Source organism: Gorilla gorilla, chromosome 20 (genome assembly GCF_029281585.2).
Source record: "Gorilla gorilla gorilla isolate KB3781 chromosome 20, NHGRI_mGorGor1-v2.1_pri, whole genome shotgun sequence".
In the NCBI taxonomy this organism is placed as follows: domain Eukaryota; kingdom Metazoa; phylum Chordata; class Mammalia; order Primates; family Hominidae; genus Gorilla; species Gorilla gorilla.
In genome coordinates this window covers 27,499,921-27,516,845 of record NC_073244.2, presented here as the reverse complement: position 1 = coordinate 27,516,845, position 16,925 = coordinate 27,499,921, and the positions used below count along the sequence as shown (strand labels likewise).

The 16,925-nt window shown below is 41.4% G+C and overlaps 1 protein-coding gene across 2 annotated transcripts in view; it reads right to left on the bottom strand.

Moving 5' to 3' along the window:
- The window catches only part of ZNF430 (zinc finger protein 430), a 37,528-nt gene extending 25,503 nt beyond the window's left edge, over window positions 1–12,025 (bottom strand). The window contains exons 1-2 of one of the 2 annotated variants that reach the window (XM_031004441.3): window positions 11,826–12,025; window positions 9,723–9,815 (exon numbers count right to left, since the gene is read on the bottom strand). In XM_031004441.3, the coding sequence (XP_030860301.2) occupies window positions 9,723–9,815; window positions 11,826–11,828 (96 nt within the window). In that variant the 5' untranslated portion in view covers window positions 11,829–12,025. The remainder of the gene's footprint in view (window positions 1–9,722; window positions 9,816–11,825) is intronic. The other variant, XM_055372299.2, reaches the window with a different exon arrangement.
- Between the last annotated feature and the right edge of the window lie 4,900 nt (window positions 12,026–16,925).

Here is a 16,925-nt window from a genome sequence, read left to right as displayed (position 1 = left end):
AAGCGATTCTCCTGCCTCAGCCTCCCGAGTAGCTGGGATTACAGGCATGCACCACCACATTCGGCTAATTTTGTATTTTTAGTAGAGACGGGGTTTCTCCATGTTGGTCAGGCTGGTCACGAACTCTCAACCTCAGGTGAGCCACCCGCCTTGGCCTCCCAAAATGCTGGGATTACAGGCGTGAGCCACCATGCCCGGCCCCAATAATTTTTCACACAGAAATATTATCTAATGTTTTCTCTAACTCTGAGAGAAGAGAATGGCATAAGATCCATAACACCAGTATATATATGATACTTCTCTGGATGAGAAGCATAAAATTAAGGGCATAAACAAAAATTTGTACACTTTGAGTGCTATATTTACATCATAAAGTTTGAGTTGTGTGTATTTTTCAGACAAAAAAGACATGTTGAGTTCGAGGTACCTCTCAACTTTAAAGGTGAACAATAAACTGGAGATCCTGTTGTGCAGATTTTTTTTCTTCAGAAGATCTGGAGTAAAGTCTGAACTTCTAAATTTCTTTCTTCTTTTTTTCTTTGAGATGGAGTTTTGCTGTTGTTGCCCAGGCTGCAGTGCAATGACACCATCTCAGCTCACTGCAACCTCCGCCTCCTGGGTTCAAGCGATTCTCCTGCCTCAACCTCCTAAGTGGCTGGGATTACAGGCATGTACCACCATGCCCAGCTAATTTTGTATTTTTAGTAAAGACGGGGTTTTTCCATGTTGGTCTGTCTGGTCTCGAACTCCCGACCTCAGGTGATCCGCCCACCTAGCCCTCCCAAAGTGCTGGGATTACAGGTGTGAGCCACCACACCCAGCCAACAAATTTTTATGATGTGCTGATGCACATAGAAGAACACGGCATCACTGCTAAGATATTGCCCCTCAAACAGTAAATTATAGTCTGAATGCAACCATGAAGAAACATCAGTTTTATACAAAGTTCAAAATACAGATATCTCCCATGTTCTGTTATTTTTAACAGTGATTTTAAGTAGTCTTTCTTTAGCACCCTAGAGAGCAGGTATCTCCTAATAATTTTTTTCAGAACTTTCTGGGTAATAAATGGTATTCTGTTTAAATAAGCATTTTCTTAAATCCTGTTCTGCATAGAGTTAATAGACAAAACAGATGAAACCTCAACATTACATATTCTCCATCTTTACTAGGGACCCCAGCTTTCCCCCAATAGGAATCTTGAGTATATACATCTCCCCATGTTTAACAGCCACAAAGGGAACATTTTTAGTAGTGCCGATTATAAATTTATGGTAGGAATTCTGCGTGGCATTTAAGAAGCCATGATGTAGAGAATGTAGAGAAAGCTCTGGTATATAGTAAAGAAATGTTTTGCAGACAGCCTTGAATATTATAAGAATTTTTAAACGTAGTTAAAACAAACTCCTTAAGAAGGAAAAACACAAATCGAGAAGTAAAGATTTGCAAGTACTAAACGCATGGCATTCCATGAAGCAGAGTGCACACAGCTCTTCGTCTGAGACACGTTTAGCTGAAAAAAAACCATTTTTTCTCTCTCTTTCTCTGAAAATCCTTTTTAGATAACATTCTCTGGACAAGTTATACCTGCATTTTGAGAACGTTCCTTTAAAAATGTCAGCACCACCTTTTTGTCTGCTACCATCACGCACACAAACAGAAGGAAGGTCCTGCAGAAAAAGTCCACCTATTTCTCTGTCCTTTATAAGAGAAAGGATTCAGGAACAACGAGCTGCTCTATGAATATAAAAGTATGTTTCTCTTTTCCTGTCCTTAGGTGCCCTCCTCTGCCACAGACACCAGCAATTTCTGCTACAGTAATGGAAATATGAGCCACACTCCCCTGTCCCTACCAAACCCAAACAGAACGGGCCCTGTGACCACCCTTTAGTGCAAAGGTGGCACTTAGCTCTCATGAATGTATATTGAAGCCCTCATACTTGATTCTGGCCTCACCTTAGAGTCACATGAGGCACTTCATTAAACAACATGGATGCTTCCACCCAGAACAATAAACGAAATCCGTGGAAAGGGCGTAAGTACAGAGATTTCTGCCATGTAATCCTAATTAGAAGACTGGGCAGAGGCCGGGCGCGGTGGCTCACACTTGTAATCCCGGCACTTTGGGAGGCCGAGGCACATGGATCACCTGAGGTCAGGAGTTCAAGATCAGCCTGGCCAACATGGTGTAACCTCATCTCTACTAAAAACACAAAAAATTAGCCAGGAATGGTGGTGGGTGCCTGTAATCCCAGCTACTCAGGAGGCTGAGGCATAAGAATGGCTTGAACCCAGGAGGCAGAGGTTTCACTGAGCCGAGATTATGCCATTGCACTCCAGACTGGGTGACAGAGTTAGATCCTGTCTCAAAAACAAAAACAAAACAAAACAAAAAAACAAGACGGGGCTGATAACCACTTAGCTAAGCACTGCCTCTCAAACTTTAATGAGCTTAAAACTCGTTTGGTAATTTTGGCCCCACTCTACGTAATGTGGATCTGCAAGTTTGAAAAGGGTTCATGAATGGGTGTTTCAAACAAGTTCCCTGTCAACGCTGATGTTGTTCTCCCTGGGCTCATTAGCATTAGTTAAAGAAGCAGGTACAGCACAGAGTCCCTTACACTTAGCACTCTTGTCACAACACAAATACTTCTGGTACAAATAAAACCAATCTCCATCTTAAATTTTTATATTCTTCGCTGGCTCAGAAGGTGGCAATGTCTGAATAAATCTGCCTTTGGAAAATAACATGTACACATACACAAATGCAATGTTTATTAAGCAGGTACTATGTGCTCAAGGGTATGTTACAGAGCACTGTGCTGGGAATAACACATTTTGTGATTTAATCCTAATAACACCCTGGAAGTTGATACTAAGTGTTCAATAATTCCCAGGACTTAGATAAAGGGTTCAGCATTTTTATTTCTTCCTCTGTTTCTCTGTCATTGATTTTGTTTTAAATGTATAGAATAAAAGTTAAATACACGCAGATGAGAAGAACATAGAAAAAGTTTAATGTAGTTTAGAGAAATTTTTATTGTGTATACATTTACTTGTTTGTGGCTTGTGGAGCAACTGCTAGATTGGCAGAAACAGAAAACAAGGTGCTAAATGGAATGTTTCTGTAAGCACTGGTTTTAATACAAAATTCAAAAAATAAGATCCTAAAATAAATAGTTTATTTCTGTCACTTATCTGTTTTTGGGTTTCAGAAAATTGTGAGCACCAGTTCTAGAAAAGCAGCAGGACTCCCCAGACAAAACTCCAGTCTTTTTTTTTTAGATGGAGTCTCGCTGTGTCGCCAGGCTGGAGTGCAGTGACACAATCTTGGCTCAATGCAACCTCCGCCTCCCGGGTTCAAGCGATTCTCCTGCCCCAGCCTCCTGAGCAGCTGGGATTACAGGCATGTGCCACCACGCCCGGCTAATTTTTGTATTTTTAGTAGAGACGGGGTTTCACCATGTTAGTCAGGCTGGTCTCAAACTCCCGACCTCATGATCTGTCTGCCTCGGCCTCCCAAAGTGTTGGGATTACAGGTGTGAGCCACCACACCCAGCCAAAACTCTGATTTTTATAAATCAGTTTTGTGAGGTAAGGCTCCAGAGCGGTGCCAGACATAAATAAGGCCTCCAAAAAGCGTGAATCTGAACAGAATTTGGGCAGGGAAAGGACCCTATGTAGAATTATGTTCTCTCTGCCACCAAGGTATTTCCAGTTTTGTTTTTCCTAAGCTTACATAAGAGAATCTTAAATCCCAGAGCTTATGTAACTTTAATCTATTTTTGCCACTGCCCTGTCAATTTTATAACATATACTAATAAGCAATTTAAACAAATTTATTAAAGTTCTTTAGAATAATTATACTAGAAGATAAATATATATTCTTAGCAAAGTAGAGGAAACACAAATAATAACAAATCTTCACTCCATAAATATCTCTTCAGCTGATGGTATCAGAAGTAACAATATAAAACAGTGGCCCCAATTTTTTTTGCACACATCTATTCATTGTACCAACCATATAATGCTTAATTCACCCATGTATCCAGTTGTTAGTCTAGACATGTTCCTGGATAGTAAGGATCATGACTGCTTCATCTGTTTTTTGAATGGCCATATAAAATGAAAACAATTACTTTATCTGTTTGAGTCACCAGACCTCCTATTGCTTTCATCCAAGTACCAGGAAACTTGAGAAACTCTCATCTGGGTACCAACCAAAGTTATCTCTTGTATAAGGGGAAAAAAAAACACAGAATTGCCAGGCATGGTGGCTCACACCTGTGATCCCAGCATTTTGGGAGGCTGAGGTGGGCGGATCACAAGGTCAGGAGTTCAAGACCAGCCTGTGCAATATGGTGAAACCCTGTCTTTACTAAAAATGCAAAAATTAGCCAGGCATGGTGGCAAGTGCCTGTATTCCCAGCTATTCAGGAGGCTGAAGCAGAAGAGTCACTTGAACCCGGGAGGCGGAGGTTGCAGTGAGCCCAGATCGCGCCACTGCACTCCAGCCTGGGCTATAGAGCAATACTCTGTCTAAAAAAAGAAAAAAAAACCCTAAAAAAACCACACACACACAGAATGACTCATTTCTCTTACACCAAGCCAGAAGCAGAATTAACCACTCTTGTCAGCCTGACACAATTCTGCCCTGGACATCCTCAAATGTCTCAAAGATGTCTAGGTGATTGTGAGAGGGTTCTTAGTGACCCTGGGCTGATGGCCCAATGATAATCCAGGCTGGAGAGATTCAGTCTGATTCTAAATAGAAAATGGCCTGGTGGAGCTCCAGAACCTAATCACTTGTCCCAATTTGCTAGCTTTTGGGTAAGGAGAAAGACAAGAATACTCTACTCCAGTATCCCATTTTACAGGTAGGTATAGTTGTGGTCATGGCTATGGATACATTATGACTTTGATATCTCACTCTTAAAATGCTGATTCTGTCATCAGATTCTATTTATATCTGGAGCCTCTCACATAACTGTGGCAAATCACTGAACAAGATCTGAAAAGCTTAAAGAACCACACTCTCAAAGGGGGCTTTAAGATGTCTATGTTGACAACTCACAATGGAGAAAATGCCTCCTGTTGGTTTTCTGTACATTCTCAATCTAAAGTCTGGCCGTGTCCTGTAAATCCCAGGAAGAGGCCAGACCTTATGTGCAGATTCTAGGTAGGATCAACCACACTCCGCATTCTTGGGTGTTACAGCAAGTGGAGTACAATCAAAGGAGAGATCCCCTCATAGAGGCTGCTCTAGCTCATTCTACATGATATGACTACCTAAAAGGAAAAAGCTGAGGCAACATGAATATAAGAGTTTATTTGGGCCAAGCTTGAGAATAGTAACCTGGGGGCAAAGACACATTTTCCAGAGACTGAACAAATAAGAAACTGAATCCCTGAATAGACCAATAACAAGCTCCAAAATTGAATTAGTAAGAAATAGCCTACTAGCCAAAAAAAAAAGCAAAGAACCAGACAAATTCCTAGCTGAACTCTACCAGATGTACAAAAAAGAGCTAGTACCACTTCTACTAAAAATATTTCAAAATATTGAAAAGAAAGGACTCCTTTTCAACTCATTATATATAAGAATAGCATCATTCTGATATCAAAACCTGGCAAAGATAAAAAAAAAAGAAAACTTCAGGCCAATATCCTTGATGAACATTGATGAAAATACCCTCAACAAAATACTGGGAAACTGAATTCAGAAGAACATCAAAAAGCTAATCCACTATAATCAAGTAGGCTGCGTCTCTGGGAGGCAAGTTGGTTCAATATATAATCAATAAATGTTATTCATCACATAAAGAGAATAACAAATACCAAGATTATCTCAATAGATGCTAAAACACTTTCAATATAATTTAACATTTTTCATGTTTAAAACCCTTAACAAACTAGGCATTGAAGGTATATACTTCAAAACAATGAGACATCAATGACAAACTTACAGCCAACACACTGAATGGACACAAGCTGGAAGCATTCCTCCTTGAAAACTGGCACAAGATAAGGATGCCTTCTCTCAAACATCCTATTCAACATAAAATTGGAAATCCTGGCCAGAGCAATCAGAGAAGAGATGAAAATAAAAGGCATCTGCCGGGCATGGGGGCTCACGCCTGTAATCCCAGCACTTTGGGAGGCTGAGGTGAGCGGATCACGAGGTCAAGAGATCGAGACCATCCTGGCCAACATGGTGAAACCCCGTCTCTCCTAAAAATACAAAACTTAGCTTGGCATGGTGGCATGCGCCTGTAGTCCCAGCTACTCAGGAGGCTGAGGCAGGAGAATCGCTTGAACCTGGGAGGCGGAGGTTGCAGTGAGCTGAGATGATGCCATTGAACTCTAGCTGGGGCAACAGAGTGAGACTCCGTCTCAAGAAAAAAAAAAAAAAAGTCAGAGATTACGGCCAGGCACGATGGCTCATGCCTGTAATCCCAGCACTTTGGGAGGCCGAGGCAGGTGGATCACGAGGTCAAGAGATGGAGACCATCCTGGTCAACATGGTGAAACCCCGTCTCTACTAAAAATACAAAAATTAGATCCAGGAGTGCATCCAGAGGAAACCATGCCATGGATCTGGGGCCCACATTACTGTCTCATAAAAAGTGCGATGACCAGGTTTATGGATCACTCTGTTCTCAATGACAGAAACTTCAGTCTGTATTAAGAAGATATGGCTGCAGAAAGACAAGATGAATTGTGGAAAGAGTACAAACAGGGGGAAAGTAGGAGGTTTCCCAGTTCCAATGGCTGAATAATGGGAGGAGGAGATGGAGAAAGCAGAGTAAACTGATTGGACTAAAAAAAAAAAAAAGTACAAAAATCAGCCAGGCGTGGTGGCAGGCGCCTGTAATCCCAGCTACTGGGGAGGCTGAGGCAGGAGAAATACTTGAACCCAGTAGGTGGAGGTTGCAGTGAGCCGAGATGATGCCGTTGCACTCCAGCCTGGGCAACAGAGTGAGACTCCGTCTCAGATTAAAAAAAAAAAAAAAAAAAAAAAAGGAGAAATGTCAGAGGCGTATTGAATCAGGGCAAATCCATTTCGAATAGGGGCTGGGTAAAATGAGGCTGAGACCTACGGGGCTGCACTCCCAGATGGTTAGGCATTCTAAGTCACAGGATGAGACAAGAATTCAGCACAAGATACAGGTTATAAAGATCTGGGTGATAAAACAGGTTGCAGTAAAGAAGGTGGATAAAACTCACCAAAACTAAGATGGGATGAGAGTGACCTTTGGTTGTCCTCACTGCTACACTCCCACCAGTGCCATGACAGTTTACAAAATGCCATGGAGACATCATGGAAACATCAGAAAATTACTTTATATTGTCTAATTGGGAGGCAAAAATAATCCACCCCTTGTTTAGCATATAATCAAGAAATAACCATAAAAATGGGCAACCAGCAGCCCTCAGGGCTGCTCTGCCTATAGAGTAAGCCATTCTTTTATTCCTTCTGTTTTGTAATAAACTTGCTTTTACTTTACTCTGTAGACTCACCCTGAATTCTTTCTTGAGTGAAATCCAAGAACCCTCTCTTGGGGTGTGGACTGTGACCCCTTTCCGATAAGAACTCTGCACATTTTTTCTCATTTAAAAAAATCAGCTGAATTTGTCTTCAGTGGTCTAAATAATATTTTTCACAGGCTCCTGAACTTGGAGCTACCCTCAATCTCAGCCAATATACAACTCCATTTTATGTCCCTCCTAAGAACATGCTGACTTCAGGGTAAAACATTCTCTGATCTAAAATCTGATTATTTCACCCTTCATTTGCCAGTCCCCTCCAACTTTTTTTTTTTTTTAGATGGAATCTGGCCCAGTCACCCAGGCTGGAGCGCAGTGGTGCGATCTAGGCTCACTACCAGCTCCGCCTCCTGGGTTTACGCCATTCTCCTGCCTCAGCCTCCCGAGTAGCTGGGACTACAGGTGCCCGCGACCACGCCCGGCTGATTTTTTTGTATTTTTAGTAGAGACGGGGTTTCACCATGTTAGCCAGGATGGTCTCCATCTCCTGACCTCATGATCCGCCTGCCTCGGCCTCCCAAAGTGCTGAGATTACAGGTGTGAGCCACAGCATCCGGCCGTCTCCAACTTCTAATTTTGTTTGCTCCTCCCCATGAAAGAAAGCCCTTTTCTGCCTAAACTTTGCAATCCTTAAGGTTCTTACAGTTGGTATTTCCTTCTGTTGCAATAGTCCTTTGGAATTCAAATTTTTAACATAAATCTAACTTTGTTAGGTATTACAAAGTCTAGAAACTGCCTTCAAACAATAACAACTTTATCATCAGTAAGACCCTCTCAATCTCCTACCATCTTAACCTTAACTGCATCTGCCTGTGGGTCCCCACCTTTCCAGGACTCTGTAGCTTCTCTCAGCAGAAAAGCTTCTTCCACAGCTAGAGTGAGCAGGCTAGGACATCTGCAGGGGAGGCTCCCCAGAAAAAAACTAACTGGGCCTGTAATAAACTCCTTTTGCAGGCTCAATATTAGCCTTAGCTCTGAGTCACTGGGCTGAAGCTTTAATTTCTATGTTAGAGTTACTCACTTGGTTTTTGAAACTATGTGTTTGAAAAATCTAGCAAAATTAGTCACAGTGTTCATATAAGGGAAGGAAATTTTAAGGTGTTTGCAATTTATACCTCAATAAAAAAAAGCAAAATATCTATTTCTTTCACATAATGTATGCATTATTTTATTAATTCCATTAAGAATCATTTAGTAAACAATTAGTCATATGGGAAAACTTCTAGGTGGTACCAAGTTTCATCTCATAAAATTTAGCATGAAACTCAGAAATCAAGATAACAGGATTTGAACAGAGATATTTACTGTCACAAATTTACCCTGCAGAGAGAGAAACTGATGTTTTCATGAATCTATGTAACTCACCAATTATCTACCACATTTTCTTGTAGAAATGTATTTATTTTCTACAAAAAAATGGAACAGAGATTTTACCTACTCATTTCCTTGGTAGCATTCCAAAAGCTGAGCCTTAGAATTCTGTTTGAAATCACCCAGCCATAAAAAACACACCTGAGAAAATTCCTAAACTCACCCTGGGGGTAAAAAGGGAATAGAGAATTTTTAATGAATGGAATATATTATTAGATACTATTTTTTTCTTAAACCCACCACTTTTATGCCTTTGGTAAATATTTTCCTACCTTTCAAGCTCTACTAATAGAATTTACAGCTAAAAAACTGAAGTTAAAATAAGTGAACAAATCTTTTCAAGGTGACAAACCCAGGGAGTGGCAGTGCTGATGAAAAAACAGATGTGTCTGACTCATGTTTCAAGTCAGGCCATTCAATCACTTGAAACAGTCTTCCACCCACTCCTGCTCACTTATGTGCTCAAGAACCACCCACTCAGGAGATACCACACTATGCCCCAGTGACTGTCCCACAGGCATTTAACTTTGCAAGTTCTTACACCATCTCACTGGGGTCAGTGTTTTTCTTTTTCTTTTTGTCTTTTGGGATACTATTTTTTCTGTCACAAATGTTCCACTTTTTTCCACTATTTTACTTTCACTATATTTATTTCACTATTTTTCTGCCCCCTTAGACAATCCAGAGGCAAAAATTATTTGTTTTCCCCTCAATGCCACAGTCTGATTGGTTGACCAGCAATGTGTCTCCAAGAAATGAAAGCTGGGTTGGGTGAAGACAATTTTAACATCTCAAGGGGTTACCTTTTCATAAAAAGAGTACACCAGAAGATTCCTGTCAGCCCCAGGGCATCCACTTGCTTCCTTGAGAGGATACACTCCAGACTTCAGGTTCTCCTATGGGAGAAAATAACCCAGAAGCTGATATCCACTAGACACTCTAACTGACATAACCATGGCGGATATCTTGGTTTATCCCCAGACAATACTGAAACCCAGGACCAGAAAAAAACTGAAGGGTGACTGAGGACACAACACCCCATAAAGTTTCCAAAGGAAAACCTTGACCCAAAAACATCCTGAGACAAGATCTCTGTGCCCAGAGAAGATACAAGGAGAAGAAGCACAGAGAGTTTTTACAACACAGTGTCAGGGGATTATTATTTGCTTTCTTCACATGGGAAATATTTATAAACAGATAACAAATCTTATTAAAAGCACCATTTAATACTTTGTTAGAAAATAACTAATTAAAATATGGTGTAAAAAAAGTACACTAAAGGACAAATAGGTGATAATGTGAATTAGGGAGGAAAAGTTGGCATTTGGGAACGCCAGAAAGAACTGGAAATTTAGTATCTTACTGCAAGCCAGAGTGAGGCTGGAGAAATGGGGGATGGGGGTTAGACTTAAGACCCTGCTTGGGACACAGGTGAAAAATGCAGCAGAAAATCAGTTCCCCATGGAGTGTGAAAATAATTGAGTGGCAGACAATTAGACTGAGGTGTCTCTAGACCCTGGGTTCCTACTTTTAAAAAGATCTAACGTGGCTGGGCGTGATAGCTCACGCCTGTAATCCCAGCATTTTGGGAGGCCAAGGCAGGAGGATCACCTGAGGTCAAGAGTTCAAGGCGGATCACCTGAGGTCAAGAGTTCGAGGCCAGCCAGGCCAACATGGTGAAACCCCGTCTGTGCTAAAAGTACAAAAATTAGCTGGGCAGGGTGGCAGGCGCTTGTAATTCCAGCTACTCAAAAGGCTGAGGCAGGAGAAGCTTGAACACGGGCAGCGGCAGAAGTTGTAGTGAGCCGAGATTGTGACACTGCACTCCAGCCTGAGCGACAAGAGCGAGACTCCATCTCAAAAAAAAAAAAATAAATAAAAAATCTAACTCAAGCGCATCGTTTTGAAAATTAGTACATTGAAAGACACAAAATTCAGGCTTAATCAACGGTATACTGCCAATTAAGCTCTGATTACACAACCAGAAAATTTTCACCTTTATTGTACAATCTAAGAAACTACATAACGGTACCTAACCAATTACTGAATTTGGCTTTCTTCATCATGCACCCTTATAAAAGTCTTTCCTTCAAGCCCCGCCATGAACAACAAATTACAAACCACAGCTGGGTGCTCTACAGTTTTTTAATCACTCTTTGATTAATTTCTTTAATATTTTTGCGGTGACTTCTGTACATTTTTTTTTTCCCGAGACGGAGTCTTGCTCTGTTACACAGGCTGTAGTGCAGTGGCGCGATCTCGGTTCACTGCAACCTCCACCTCCCAGGTTCAAGTGATTCTCCTGCCTCAGTCTCCCAAGTAGCTGGGACTACAGGCGTGTGCCACCATGCCCGGCAAATTTTTGTATTTTTAGTAAAGACGGGGTTTCACTATGCTGGCCAGGCTGGTCTTGAACTCCTGACTTAGTGATGCGCCCGCCTCGGCCTCCCAAAGTCCTGGGATTACAGACGTGAGCCACCCCTCCCGGCCTGTACATTTTTAATAGGAGAAAAGAGGAACTAGGAACCCAGGACCAAAGTTCTTCCCATTCATGAACTCGCACCCCAAGTCAGGATTCTCCCGTGACTATTCTCCCGTGACGATCCTCCCGTGGTCCCTGCACAGTCTGGGAGAGACGCGGCGCTGCGGATGCAGAGCTGCCCAGAGAGGGCTCCAGGCCAGGGCACAGTCACTGCGCAAGGAAGAGACAGGACGTGCTGAGGCCCGCCTGTCAGCGCAGCCGCCATCTTAAGGCTGATGGGGACTGAGGCCCAGCTGGGCAAGGAGAACTCGGGGCGCAGATTGTGCAGCTGACTGCCGGGAGGCCTGAGTCCCGCCACAGCCACTTCCCACCCATTACAACCAGCCCCTCCCCTCTCTGGGGATGTCGGACCCGGCACTCTCACCATTTCTAGGCTTCCAGGGGTTCCTGGCGTCTTAGCTGTAGATCTCCCAATACCTGCAGGTCACAGGGCCACAGAGCCTGGACCTCTAGGAGCAGAGGACACAGAGCGCTGAAGACGAGACCTGGAGCTCAGGCCACAGCGAGAGACAAAGGCCCCGCCAAACCCGGAAGCCGCCCTGTCCGCTTCACCTGCGTGCCTGATTGGACGGTTCCCTGCCTAGCGTCTTCGATTGGATAACATTTAAATCCCCGCCCCCTCAGGCCATGATTGACGGAAGATGTGAGGAGATGCGGGGCTCAAAGAAGAGTGACAGCCTGGGCTGCATCCTTCTCTGACAGGGCTTCCTCCCTGAGCTGAGCCAGGCCCACCCCAGAGGTTATTTGCATTTAATCTTGTGTGTAAGGTCATATGCACTTATAAATAATATATGGGGCCGGTCGCGGTGGCTCACGCCCGTAATCCCAACATTTTGGAGGGCCGAAGCGGGCAGATGACCTGAGGTCCAGAGTTAGAGACCAGCCTGACCAACATGGAGAAACCCAGTCTTTACAAAAAATATAAAATTAGCGGGTTGTGGTGGCCCATGTCTGTTATCCCAGGTCCTCGGGAGGCTGAGGCAGCAGAACCGCTTGAACCTGGGAGACGGAGGTTGTGGTGAGCCGAGATTGTGCCATTGCACTCCAGCCTGGGCAACAAGAGCAAAACTCTGTCTAAAAAAAAAAATATATATATATATATATATATAAATATATATATTTATGTATATATTTCTATATATTTCTATGTATTTATATATATTTATATATTTTTTATATATTTATATATTTATATTTATTTATATTTATATATTTATATTTATTTATATTTATATATTTATATTTATTTATATTTATATATTTATATTTATATATTTATATTTATATATTTTTATATATTTATATTTATACATATTTATATATATTTATATTTATATATTTATATATTTATATATTTATATTTATATATATTATATATTTATATTTATATATTATATATTTATATTTATATATTTATATATATTTATATTTATATATTATATATTATATTATATATAAATATATATTGTATATTATACATAATATATAGTATACATTATATATTATATAATATATATTTATATTTATATATATTTATATTTATATATAATACATATACTTATATATATTTATATTTATATATATAGTGGCTATTCAAAAATGAAAAGAATGTAACAATAATTATTTTAAAATTTCAGATTTTATGACCTTCCTGGCTCTGGTCCTTTGAGCAGGCAGACTGAAATTTTAAAAAGGAGGTAATCTTCAGAAATAAAATGTGAGCCACATGTGAATCTTAAATTTTCTAGTAGAGTAACTTGAAAAAGAAACAAGGAAGAGGTTGAATTGATTGTAACAATTTAATTAACCCAATATGTCCATAATATTATCATTTTAATGTGTGAGGAATGTGTAATTATTAATAATGTATATAAACATTTGAAACTAAATCTTTGAAACTAACTCTGTATTTTACCTTTCTAGCACATCGCAGTTCAGACCAGCCACATTCCAGTCACTCAGGAGGCACACATGGCCAATAGCTGCCACACTGAAGTTCAGCTCTGATGTCGGGGGGTGAATGAACTGAACATCCCTTTTCTGCCAGAAGTGAAGGCAGAGCCTCTCCCTACCAATATCTTTCTTCAGTTCTAAGGGTGGAACAGATAGTGGCCATAAAAAGAGCAGATGGCAGCAGGAGTAAAACAACCACAGGTAGACCACTGCTGGCCACCTGTTGCCCACTTTTCTTCCAGAGATCAGACAGTGAAGAAAGAATGTCAGGGCCACAGGATAATAAAACTCTGTGTCTTCAGATCTGTCCACAAATGTTGACCTCAAATGTTTAGATATGCAGAAACAGATTAAAGGCAAAACTTATTTTGCTATTGGCCTTGACCCTAATAGTCAGGCTGTAGTTATCTGTTTTCTCCTGTGGTGTGTGGGACTGTGTGGGTATAAGCACCAATCACATGCACACATGTCTACGTATATTTCTGCATTACTCAACATTCTCTTACAAGTCACCCAACTTTAAATCAGGGGAAAAAATCAGTACCTATAGGGTGCCCACTGTTAGAATGTAACTAGTAATCAACCTGTCATTGAATCCTGGCATCCTATCTGCACTGGGTGCATGTATTAGTTAGCTATTGCAGCATAACAAATCATCCAAAACTTATTAGTTCATAATTGAGATGGTCAGCCATTTAGGTTGGGCTCAGTGGTGCCATTCTTCTGGTTTCAGCTGAGCTCCTTCAGACATATGTCGTCAGCTGCTTGTTGACTAGGCAGCTGTGCTTCTGGGGGTGATGTTCTGCTTCTGGGGTTGTCAACAGGGACACCTTGCTTCTCCTCCCCATGATACCTTATTTTCCAGCTGGCTAACATGGGCTTTTTTCCAAGGTGATGTCAACATTCTAAAAGAAAAACAGAAGCACTCAAGACCATTTGAGCCTAGGCCCCAAACTAGCTCATTGCCATGTTCACAGGTTTCTACTGCCCTTAGCAAATAAGGCCAGCCTGATCTAGGGTTTGGAAAACAGATTCTGAATCTTGATGGAAACAACTGTAAAAGCATCTGGCAGTGGGCATGGATACAGGGGGGATGAAAAATTGCTACCATTTTGCAAACAGGGTGGCTCAGACCTGTAATCCTAGCACTTTGGGAGGCTAAGATGGGAGAATTACGTGAGCTCAGGAGTTCCAGTGCAGCCTGAGCAACATAATAAGATTTTGTTTCCATTAAAAAAATGAAAAAATTAGCCAACCATGGTGGTACATGCCTATAGTCCCAATACTTAGGTGGCAGAGGCAGGAGGATTGCTTGAGTCTGGAAGGTCAAGGCTGCAGTAAGCCATGATTGGCTGCACCACTGCCATCCACACTGGGTGGTAAAATGAGACTGTCTCAAAAAAAAAAATATTGGAGAAGCATTTTGAAGACAGAATAATTTGAGGAAATAGCTGAGGGATGAGTTTAGAAAATCAAAGCCCAACAGCACATTATTTATTTTTATCATTGAAAATATTTGAGCCGGCACTGTGGCTCACGCCTGTAATCCCAACACTGGGAGGCTGAGGCGGGCGGATCACGAGGTCAGGAGATTGAGACCATCTGGCTAACACGGTGAAACCCCGTCTCTACTAAAAATACAAAAAGTTAGCTGGGCATGGTGGCGGGCGCCTGTAGTCCCAGCTACTCGGGAGGCTGAGGCAGGAGAATGGTGTGAACCTGGAAGGCGCAGCTTGCAGTGAGCTGAGATCATGCCACTGCACTCCAGCCTGGGTGACAGCGCGAAACTCTGTCTCAAAAAAAATTTTTATTTTAAAACTAGGCCGCGTGCGGTGGCTCATGCCTAATCCCAGCACTTTGGGAGGCTGAGGTGGGTGGATCACCTGAGGTCAGGAGTTCGAGATCAGCCTGACCACCATGGGGAAACCCTGTCTCTACTAAAAATACAAAATTAGCCAGGCGTGATGGCACATGTTTCTAATCCCAGCTACGTGGGAGGCTGAAGCAGGAGAATCGCTTGAACCTGGGAGGCTGAGGTTGCAGTGAGCCGAGATCACACCACTGCACTCCAGCCTGGCCAACAAGAGTGAAACTCCATCTCAAGAAAAAAAAGAGAGAGAGAAGAAAATATTTGAAAACTTTTAAAAGAGAAAAACTTTAAGATTTTAGAGAAATTAAATTCAACAGAGTTTAATAGAGCATAGAATGATTTGCAAATTGGGCAGCCTGTGGATCCAGAGTAGGCTCAGAGAGACTCTGGCAAAGCCACATTATGAAAACAGGTTTGTGGATGGAAAAAGCAAAGAGACATACAGAAAATAGAACTGAGGTACAGAAACAGCCAGATTGATTACAGGTTGGGATTTGCCTTATTTAAACATAATTTGAACACTTGATGTCCTTTTATTGGCAAAAACACAGTGGTTGGTACAATAATGGATTACAGTCTATTTATATATCCAGCTAGGTTTCAGTTTACAATGTTTAAAAAAAAACCTAGTGACCAAAGTTAAACAGAAAAGGGAGCAGCTTTAGGCATAATTAATTTAACAATTTCTCCCTTTTGATCATCTTTTCAATTTTGAGAGCTAGACCAAAGCTTTAGACATTGATATTATTCTGTCACCATCAAAAATCTACTTATTTATTCTCAAATCCCATTGTGAAAAAGCAGAACTGTAGCTTTTGCAAAGTGGAAACAAGGACTTCAGGTTATTATTTTTTTTAAGGGTTGCAGTACAGGTGACATCCTTGTGTTGAAATCTGCTGTTTTCAAAAGAATAACCAAACCTGGCCTGTTTTAGGATCTACCTGTTTCCTTACATTTTCATTTTGATTATGTCACATTTAGCATGAGTGACTCCATTTGGTTTGGTTTGGTCTCTTTAGGCGTAATGCACAAGCTCAATCCAGAATGATGGCCTTCAATAATGTTGTTTATAAAATTCCCCCCTTTTGGTTAAGTTCTCACATAGGTAAGAGTGTGACCAAAACTCTGTCTTAATGCCACTCTCAGTTTCCATTACTTTTAGTTTTTGTCCTTATGAGGTCATTCATAGATTATGGTGTCCTCATGGTCACATATGCATTTGAGTTTTTGTGATTGCTGTTAAAGAGACATCATTTGACATTCTAGAGATAACTGCATGCAAACATTTATAACTTTTGAGAGAATACAATGCAGTAGGGAGACTACTATTTTGACTATAAGAAAGATAATAACAAGAGTTTCAAGTATGCGTTTTTTTTTTTTTGAGACGGAGTCTTGCTCTTTCGCCAGGCTAGAGTGCAGTGGCGTGAGCTCGGCTCACTGTAACCTCTGCCTCGCATCCCAGGTTCAAGCGATCCTCCTGCCTCGGCCTCCCGAGTAGCTGAGACTACAGGCATGAACCACCATGTCCAGCTAATTTTTGTATTTTTAGTAGAAACGGGGTTTCACCATGTTGGCCAGAATGGTCTCGAACTCTTGACCTCGTGATCTGCCCACCTTGGCCTCCCAAAGTGCTAGGAT